Genomic DNA, 10510 nt, shown 5'->3' on the forward strand with positions numbered 1-10510 from the left:
GGCAGATATGGAAGTTAAATAAACTGCTACTAGAAGCCCTATGAAAATAATGGCTATTTTTGCATACTGTACATATTTGCTTCAGTTTAACTTGGTTCCTGTTAGGTATCTCAAGCCCTCCAGACATGGACTCCAACACCCATCAGCCCCAGCCAGCAAAGCCAATGGGCAGAGAGGATATCATCCAAAACAAACAGAGGGTGTAGAAGATTGCTCTAAAGGTTCAGGAGGACTAGAAGTCAAAGCAAGTGGCCCAAGGACAAAAGGAGCACAACTTAAAAGACCGTAAGAGGACTCCAGTTAAGTGATCTACATAGTTACAGGATCAATATAAATGGAAGTCAGATCATAGAATCTGCATTCACAGCAACAGTTGGGGGTCCATCTCCTACCTAGAAAAGTATCTGAATACCACCCACCACTCTGCTTCATGTTACGACTGTCCTTTACCCTAATGGAAGTCAGGTCTACCACGTTGGATCTGGCTCCTGCTTTATTTGAGCGTGTTCTTCAGTCTGTACTGAATCTGTGGAGACAAAGAATATTTGGCTAAGGACACTGAAGAACAAGAGACACGGATATTCTATTTGTCCAAAGATTAACAAATCAGAAGGGCTGCTAAGTTTCCCAGATGCTAATATTGTTATCTTGATAAACTCCGAAAGAGTAGCTTAAAGAAAGGAAGAAATGGAGGGAGGGAGGGAGGGAGGGAGGGAGGGAGGGAGGAAGGAAGGAAGGAAGGAAGGAAGGAAGGAAGAAAGGAAGGAAGAAAGAAAGAAAAGCAGCAAATGGGATATGAGTCGTAAAACCCACTAAACCTAAGACACATTCCAATTTAAGGATGGGATATCACCCAACCCAAATATGACTTTATGGTTACTGATTCATAATTAGAAAAGCTAGCAAGATTGTTTACAAAGGGTGTAAAACTGATTTAACTTTATTTTTAGCTTCATGTACATGACATGCATATCCAAATAGCAAGTGCTTTCTTCCCATTAGATCACAGATCCTTACCTTCCTCCACAGATACTTGTACTATTTGGTCTACTTCAACTGGCTCTAGAAGAAAATACATACAGATATTGGTATTAATTCTATATTGGTAGCCAACTTTTATCAACCTGCCATGTTAATGACTGTAGCCTCTGAATGACTGTTTCCACTCTATACAAAGTCTCTAAAGCCTCTTTTATAGGAGAAGAGCATCTAAAACTACATCATTCAATTTCTACCACAATACTGCAGCGGAGGGTTGAGCTATCTCCCAACTTAAATAAAAATTAGAATGCATTGTATTAACATAACCTAATAATAATAATGAGGAGGAGGAGGAGGAGAAGCAGCATATGAAACTTGAAGCACAAGCTTCCTTAGAACTCATGATGATAATTACTGAGCCATGAATATAATTGTAACATTTACCTTGTACCACCTGTTCAGGAGCTGGCACAGTGACTGCTGGGACTTCTGCTTCTGCTTTTTCAGTAATTTCTAGAACGAACAGGATCAGAATCAAACTTTTATCAAGCAATGCACCTCAGAAATACCTGGGTTATTTGTAGAGATATAGTATTCAGTTTCAGGGTGCAAACTGTTAAAATGTTTTGACAGTTCAGATAGGAAAACACCAGAACAATGTTGCTGTCTGTATAAAATTTAAGTTTATTAAAATCACTTCCCTTTTCTACAATAACATTTTTGGATACATTTGAAACCTCTACAATTTGGAAGGGTTAGAGATTTTACTAAAATAAAATAACATGTAGGGTTGAACTGTAGATGCTGATGCAGCAAATCAAAATTTTCCTTCAGCATATTGCTGAATTGCTATATGATGTACTGTATTGTATCTAGGCAATGATGGATTATTTTTAAAATGGGTAAAACAGCAGAAAAGACCTATAAACTGACCATAGGAATGACAGAAATGCATAGTTGCTTGTACACTGCCGAGCAGTATACAACAGTAAGGTAAGTTAATGCAATTTATAAAATGGTTATAAAGATTTATTTTGTTAATGAAATACTTACGGTTATTCATTACAAGTCCAGGGAATGGTCTGTTGGAAAACAATGTAACATTTCAATGCTCAGAAAAAAATTATTTAATCCAAATTTCCACTGGTGCTTTCCAAGGAATATTTTAAGTGTCTGATTTTAGAACCAACATAAGCCCTCTTCATCTTCAAAAACTGTGCAATTTTCTTTTTCTATGTTACTTTAATGCAGGCTTCCTCAACCTGATGCCCTCCAAATATGTCTGACCATAACTTCTTTCATCCCCAGCCACCAATCACAGTTTGGAATAGTGGTTAGTGTGTTGGATTAGGAATGGAGACCCAGGTTCATATCACTACTCCAACATAAAATACCCTGGGTGACTTTTAGCCTAACATACCTTACAGGGTTGTTGCAAGTATAAAATTGAAGGGGGATAATGTAGACGGCCTTGAGCTCCTGGAGGAAAGGCAGCAAATAGTTGAATTAATGGAATCTAGAAACTTCAACTCTGCTCTACCAATACTATAATTCCTAAACCATTCAGCAAGTCCAATAAGAAATATTCAACATAAAATACACAGCCCTAGTTTTATATCTTCACGTTCAAACTAATAATCATCATTGTATTGCCTGCTTTATTGAATTCTGTTTAATTCTTTCACTTTTGGCTTATTCCTTTCAATACCTAATACCATACCTGTATTTATCCTTTAAAAAACAAAAAACAAATAACCATACTCGAATTCCAGAACTTGGCTCTCTCCATCCTAGATCGCAAGCATTCCAAAAATTCTATTTCTGTCTCTACCCAGTGGTAAACCTCAAGGACAAAACACTTCTCTCTGATATTGAAAATATCTCACATCAGTTCTCCTTTGTCTTAAGCAGGGATGAGAGAAGAAGCTGTCAGCCAAACCCTTTTTCAAGTTGGATTATACAAAGCCTGATACCTATGAAGCATTCTAACCATTATATCAAAGAAGAGTTGATCTTCCATTCTGCACTACTTGAAATGGTTAGAAATTATAGACAATCCTCAATTTATGACCACAATTGGAACTGGAATTTCTACTGCTAAGCAAGGCAGTTTTTAGTTGTGCCCAATTTTATCATCTTTTTGCCATGGCTGCTAAGCTGAACACTGTAGTTGTTGAATGAATCATATGGTCATCAAGAGAATCTGGTGTCTCTCTCCCCCTCTCCCCCCTCCCCCGACTTGCTTGTCAGAAGCCTTCAAGGAAGGTCGAAAATGGCAAGGATGTGACCCTGAGACACTGCAATTGTTCTAAATACATGCCAAGCCTCTGAATTTTGATCAGGTCTCTATAGGGATGCTGCAAAAGTCATAAGTGCAAGGAGCGATTGTAGGTCACTTTTTTCACTGCAATGATAACCTCAAATGGTCACTCAATGAATGGTTGTAAGGCAAGGACTACCTGTAGGGCCTAAGAATGTGAAGAGAATTCTACAGGTCAGGAGCAGAAACAGAATTGTTCATCTCCAGGCCAAGCCTCAATTTAGAGAACCTTCCCTCCTGATCTTTCAAAATTTCTTAGAACTGTTTTGACCGTGGTCCACTCCCTAGGCCAATTGCCAATGCGGTCACCACATCCTCTTTGAAGAGTTCTGCAGAAGGCTGGGCTGAGCTACTGTGGGCAACCGAGGCTAGAAGTAGACAAGATAGGCTCTTTTAACACCCTGCCTGACACTGGGAAGACTGCTGGCTTTTCCCAGCACTCAGGGTGCTGTGGGCCCAACCCAACATCCTGATCTACAACAGTTTCTTTCAACATACAATTGCATGTTGTACAAATAGGTTACGCTAAATACCGTACTGCTGAAAGTCACATACCTAATGACAGTAAATTTAATAAACTCTGCAGAATCCAGAATCTTCCTCATGGAACTGATTTCAAGATAGCTGGGAGCTTTAAAAGATACACCAGGGGGCATTCCATCCACCACCACACAGCCAGGGTTGACCGTGATTTTTCGGTATGGGACTTTCACAGGGTATCCCATACCAATAGCTTCCCCTAGAGAAGAGAAAAGGGAGCTTATCAAAGATGGCAAGTAAACGGTTCTGGGTTCAGAGGTATTTCTTGAAATGTGTACATATTCCTTGGGAACAAGATGATAAAAATGCACGAGGAACAAGCAACATATTTGGAATGTAACTGCTTAGTAGTTATGAGAAAGAACAGTATTGTGAGAAAAAACTTCAAATGACTATTTTTTTACACAACGAGAAACCAAATATTCCTTTAATTACATATTGATTTGTTCATTCAAGGTAGTAATAGTGTGGCTTTTAAAAACTCAATCCTGATAAGATCCATCATGCATCAATTTTATCGTAATAGTTGAAGAGATGTTCAATGTTTTTGAACTCGTGATCAGGAAATGAAAGCAATAACTTCTACTTATTATTTGCTTCTCAGCAATTATTATTTTTGTTTAGAGGAACAGCTGCTTTTAAAAATGTAGTTATCAAAGCTCCTCGTTATGAAAGATCCAAATCTCAAAATGCACACTCGGTGTCAAACAACACTATATCTTAATTATACACAGTACACACTGAAGGATTTTCTTCTCCTGTGCCAGATATGACTGTCAGATGAAGTCCTGCCCTGTTTGGTATGGCTAATGGCTGCTAAGGAAACGGCTCCCCATCTTCGGCATATCCTCCCCAAAGTGCTTTTTACCTGGTGTCTCTTTCTTAATCCCAGATCTATTCCTTTTTATTCCCTAAAGCCTTTTATCTTCATTTTCTATTTGCACTCTGATAATTTCTGCTGGAGATTTGTGGCTGTTTTCTCTGATTGTTATTCTATACAGCATGGGATAGGATTTCTTTTAAGAGCGAAGAAAACTTAGCTACAGTCTTAATAGAACAAATTGGGATGGGGAAATCATTGCAAAAGAGAGCAAGAACCCTGAGCTGCCACAGTAGCAGCAGGTGCTTCCTGGTGGGTAGCTCTGGCTCTGGAGGTAGGATTCATTGTAGGGGGGAGATAGGAGCAAGTGCAGTTGAAATGTTTGGGCCTTGAACTAGAAGGCAGCTGGCTATGAGCACCAGTTTTGGGAAGGGAAGAGAAGACAATGTGACCCTGTCCTTTTAAACCGTGTGTGTGTGTGTGTGTGTGTGTGTGTGTGTGTGTGTGTGTGTTGCTCTTACTTAAAACTGAATGTTAGAATTTCTCATGTAGCAGCTTAGAAAAAAATTATGTTACCACTACATACAGCTCCTCAAAGATGCATCAAGCAATCCTGAGCCTCTCACCCCAGTCAATATTTCATCTGTAGCTTGTCACCCACCATTTGATCAGTAAATGCCTATAGAAATTCTCAGTCATCCAGGTCATGGTTGTCCCAAAGGTGCTTTTTCAAGAGGCAACGGATTTTCTGATTTTCTTTGAAGATTTTTGCTTCTCACCCAAAAGCTGAAGATGTTTCTTGGATGAGAAGTGAAACATCTTCAAATAAAAACCAGAAAGTCAATTGGCTTTGAAAAAGCACCTTTGGGATATTTTATTGCTAGTTTCAAGCACAGATGCATCTGCCATTTTGTGCAGTGATTTTGATAAGAAATCCATCTGATTCCACATAAATCTGCCTAACTCACTTTAAAAACGATTGCTATTATAACCAGGAGGCTTGCTAAACTATTCTTTACCACAGAGCATGTGCTTTTCCATTCATATGGACATGGACCCACAGCTGCTTAAAACAAAACATTGGAATTAAGTCATTTGTTTATACATCTCCCTTTGTTTGAATTTCAAAATGGTGATTTTTGAACAATCCAAAATTGTTTTGCTTTTCAAGCAGAAGAATGGCTTCAAAGGCTGAGAAGCCTTTTATTTTGTCTTTCTGAAGAGGAAATGCACAAATTACCAAATTTTCGACTGAAGAGATCATTCACTTGCTCTCTCAGCTGCCGGGCCTTCTCTACTTTGGAGGTTCTCTCATCATCATCTGCAAAATGTAAAGACGCAATTACTGTATTTGTATGGTTCTTTTAAATGACTTTTAAAGATTTAAGACAACCTAATGATCAGTTTAAGTGGAACTATTTGAGGTTGTTCTATTTCCTGGTGGTGGATGGTGCTTTAATCCTGGCCCAGCTGATTTGCTCTTTGAGGCTTGAAGAAATGGAGAGAAGGAAGACCAGAAGCACAGAACGTATCCTCTTCACTGCTCAACTATGCTACATTACTAAGCGCAGCTTTAGTCACGTATAGGAAATGTTTGTGGAAGAAGGTGGGTCTGAAAAGGAAATAGCGGTAGCGAACCACTTCTGCCTTGGCTGCAAAGGTAAAGGTTAGTGGGTAGCAGGAAGAGACGACAGCTGAATGAACAAATGCTTACTGGTTGCTTGCCGCTGAGGGACTGGGGCGATAAGGTAATTGGGTGAATGAATGCTTACTGGCACTTGCTGGGGAATGGCAAGTGTTTTTCTGGAACTGCTTGCTCTCCCACAAGTCAGGCTGAAGGGCAACCAGAAGGGCATAGATTGTGTGTGTGTGTGTGTGGGGGGGGGGGAATAGGCAGCTGGGGAGTTGGTGCATCAAATGTTAATCACATGACCGTGAGGGCACTGCAATGGCTGTAATTTCGGCCATATGTTGTACGTCTAATTTTTTTAAAGTAGCAATGTAAAAAAGGAGACCTGAGATAAACTGTTGCTAGCAGCTGATTCTGTTTGAGTGCCCACTGGGTAGAACCTTTATTCATGGTTAGCCCAAAGCACACGAGTCTATTTTATGTCCAAAGGAAAATAATGTTCTAAATACTATTAATTGCCCTTACCTCTTTTTAAAAAGTGATGGTGCTTTTGTGTTAGAACAAAAATTTAAACCAAATTTAAAAGTGTTACTCAACAGCTTTTAAAAACTCTCAGTTATAGGAAGTGGGCAGAGTACCTGGTATTGTCACCTGAATGATGTTAAGGTCTTCTACTCCAGCAGCTGTGTTGACCACTGGGTCAGGCACACTTACAGCATTTATCACAGTATTACATAAACTGGTTCTTCCTTAGAAAACATGCAGAGGCAAAACGTTAGCTCAAAACTTCTCAAATAAACCCCATTCCCATCATTAATAATGAAACTGCACAACAAAAAAGGTTAAAGGATAAACAGAGAGAGACTAACTGACTACGCAGAATTAGATTGCATTAGATGAAAGATGACTGTAATGAGAACGGATCAAAACTGTTTCCTACAACAACAGTAGGGTGAAAGTGCTGCAGAAGATCTGCAGCTTTTGAATTTAAAAGCACTAGAAAGGAAATACAGACCAGCATACAGAATAGAGATCTGGATAAATAATGAAGCAAAATGTCAATAAACCACAGCTGATGTTGAAGCTATTTCCTTATAGCTGCAGATCCATTTGGATCAAGAATCTGATTGAAACGTTACTGATCATCTCACTTCCAGTTTTCATGCTCGTCTACTGAAATTTTGCATGGAGAACACCATGATACACAGGAAAGCGGAGATATTACTTAATGGATGTATTTTTTTTATTGTGGGAGCTCAGTATCAAATATGGGGGCCTCTCACATAATATAGAAGTAGTCCTCACTTAACCACCATTTATTCAGTGACCATTCAAAGTTACAGCAGTGCTGAACAAATGGTAGTTATGTCCCAAAGTCACATAATCAAAATTCAAGTGCCTGGCAACCCACCTGCATTTACAAATGCAGAGGCACTCCCCTCTGTACTGTGCCATCTCTATGGTCCTGGTGGCGCGGGGGGCGGGGGGGGACGGGACGGACGGACTCTGAGGCAGTTCTTGCTTTCCTGAGAGTCATGGCTGGGAGAAATCAAACTGGGAGAGGCTTAGATTGGGGTGATTCCTTGCTTTGGTTAATGATAGCAATAGGGACTGCTGGACTGTTCTTGCTAAGTGATGCAGTCACCTAACATCATGCTCTGACCAGTCGCTTAGCAATGGAAATTCTGGTCCCAGTTACCATTGTAACTTGAGCACTACCTGGGATTGGAAATAGATTGGCCCAAAGTCTCTAGCAAATTCTAGGAACTCTTCCAAAAACTGTAGATTTATCTGTGTCACTCTTTAAGAGCATCCAATTCCTGAGAAGAAACAATATAGCTGTAAACTTTTGATGCAAGAGAATTACCAAAGCAGAAGTGAAACTCACTTTGAGGACTTGGAATAGCAGTAGCATTTTCTTTAATTGCTGCCTCAAACATTTCTGGCCTGCAGAAACACAGTTAAAATTTGGCATAAGAAAATAAAGAAGTAAAATCAATAAGCAGGGGGAAAGAAATTACAAGCAGCTCAATGTAAGTGTCACAAGGGTACAATACTAAATTTGATTGCAGGGTAGCAAGGATTGCCTCAACACAATCATTCCTGTTTCCTTTTCAAACCCTGCTCCATTTGCAGTAGCTCCGAAATGCCAGGTAACGCTTGAGCCAAAGATTAAAGCAAAACTCAGGGAATACTTCAGCTGCTCTATGGGCATCCTAAACAGAGACTTTCATTGTAATTTTACCCAAATGCTACACACAGAAGTACCTTTTGTGGTGTTTCAAAAACAGAAACTGAATTCCTAATGGTATTATAGCGATATGTATCTAGAAAGGGATCCCTCCCCCCCCCCAAAAAAAGGGGGGGCTAAAAATGACATGCTGAAGAAATAAAAACAGATTAGACAAAAAATTTCAATGTCATCTAGTTTTGTCCAATTTGAAGCTCATCATCAGTACTGGAACTCCCCCAAATGAAGCCCTACAGACAACTGTATTGTGGACTGGAATCCAACACATTTGGAATCACCAGGATGTGGAAGAATGCACAAAGCCAATATTTTATTTAATTTTAATTGAAACTAAAGAGTTTTCCCTGGAGCCACTCCATTTCTGAATTCAGAAACAAATGAAAATTGCATGATTCTATAAAGAAGGGAGAAATGGGAAATTTTCTTACCTACTTCCCTTTGTATTAAAGAAGCACAAACTTCCTTTTGCTTTCTGAATGGATTTAACAACTTCTATTAGAATACTATATGGACACCATGTTGAATTTATTTCTTCATGAGGCTCTTTCAACTCATATAGCTCCAAACCTTCCCAGTTAAAAGCTGTTTTCCTGGTGCTCATTTATTGCTATCACCCCAGAATGAAAGTCTGGATCACCCTTTTAATCCCTGATTTTGTTTCATCCTCATTCTTCTGGGCAACTACAGAAGGGCTGGATAAATGTTACACAGAAAAACAGTGAGCAGGCGTTCAGTTTAGCTGGGTTCAGAAACGCGCTGTGGTTTCCCTAAATATGGCTAAATTCTAGTGAACTGAATACTATTTTGGTAAGACTTGGTCAAGACAATTGAGGAAAATGGACATTGGTCCTACCTGAATGTCCTTTCTCTGTTGGCGGGACCAGCAGCCAGGCATGGGGAGTGACTCGGTCTGTATCCAATGGGATCGAGTCTGCTAGTTGAAAAGCACCTCCTCCTCCTGGTGCCTTCCAGCTTTCGGACGAGGATGATGCGGCAGACCGACGCACTGAGCTGTAAAACAGGAACTGCAAGAATATGCTATTATGCCCTCCCCCCCCCCCCGGCATATGACCATGAGAGCCCGAATGACCTCTATAGAAGACAGGAACCGGGCGTTCAGGAGGGGCTGCTGGTCCGCCAACAGAGAAAGGACATTCAGGTAGGATCAATGTCCATTCTCCAGCAGGGCGGGACCAGCAGCCAGGCATGGGACATACCAAAGCAAGTCCTATCGGGAGGATCCGCCCGGTCCGGGTTAGAACCCCTTCTAGGACCCTTTGGAGAACCTCATGTCAACGCCGCATCAGCAGATGCATAGGAATCGATCTTGTAATGGCGTATGAATGGATTCGGAGAAGACCATGTGGCTGCTTTGCAGATTTCCTCTAACGGAGCCTGAGTGGCCCACGCAGCTGAAGTAGCAGCGCTTCTAGTAGAATGCGATGATGCGACTTGGAACAGGAATTCCCTGAATCTGATATGCAATGCATGCCTTAAGCCATCTACCGATGGTAGAGGAAGATACCTTAAGGCCGATGGTGGTTGGTTGAAAGGACACAAGAGAGCCTCCGTCCTCCTGAGAGAGGCGGTACGCTTGATATAAATACGGAGGGCTCTCCGGACATCTAGGGTATGCCAGGACCTTTCCAGCCGTGTACGGATCTGGAGAAAAGTCGGGAAGAATGAGCTCTTGTGATCTATGGAACAGTGAGTTAACTTTAGGCAGGAAGGTAGGATCTAGCCGGAGGACCACCCTATCTGAGTGAAAAACGCAGAGATCCGCCCTGGTTCAAAGGCCTCAATTCAAAGGCCTCAGTTTATTTATTTAGTTTATTTACCACAATGTATGTTATTTTGTGCCGCTTCAATTAAAGAAAGGGAATCTAAGCAGCTTAAAGGAGCAGCATACACATGGTAGGAAGAGATTCTTTCTAGAACAAAGAAATAATTTCCAGAGCTAGTAAAATA

At 40.6% G+C, this 10510-nt stretch overlaps 1 protein-coding gene across 1 annotated transcript; it reads right to left on the reverse strand.

The window, feature by feature from the left end:
• Positions 1–304: 304 nt before the first annotated feature.
• LOC131188776 (general transcription factor II-I-like) lies at positions 305–9565 on the reverse strand. The gene is made up of 9 exons (XM_058164302.1): positions 9396–9565; positions 8180–8238; positions 6930–7040; positions 5902–5982; positions 3857–4040; positions 2035–2063; positions 1426–1494; positions 1018–1062; positions 305–526 (listed from the first exon to the last, which is right to left on the reverse strand). Exons 2-9 carry the CDS (start codon positions 8229–8231, stop codon positions 468–470), a joined length of 630 nt encoding a protein of 209 aa, XP_058020285.1. The 5' UTR covers positions 8232–8238; positions 9396–9565; the 3' UTR covers positions 305–467.
• Positions 9566–10510: the final 945 nt, after the last annotated feature.

The sequence above is a fragment of the Ahaetulla prasina genome, chromosome 1, assembly GCF_028640845.1.
Source record: "Ahaetulla prasina isolate Xishuangbanna chromosome 1, ASM2864084v1, whole genome shotgun sequence".
Lineage (NCBI taxonomy): Eukaryota > Metazoa > Chordata > Lepidosauria > Squamata > Colubridae > Ahaetulla > Ahaetulla prasina.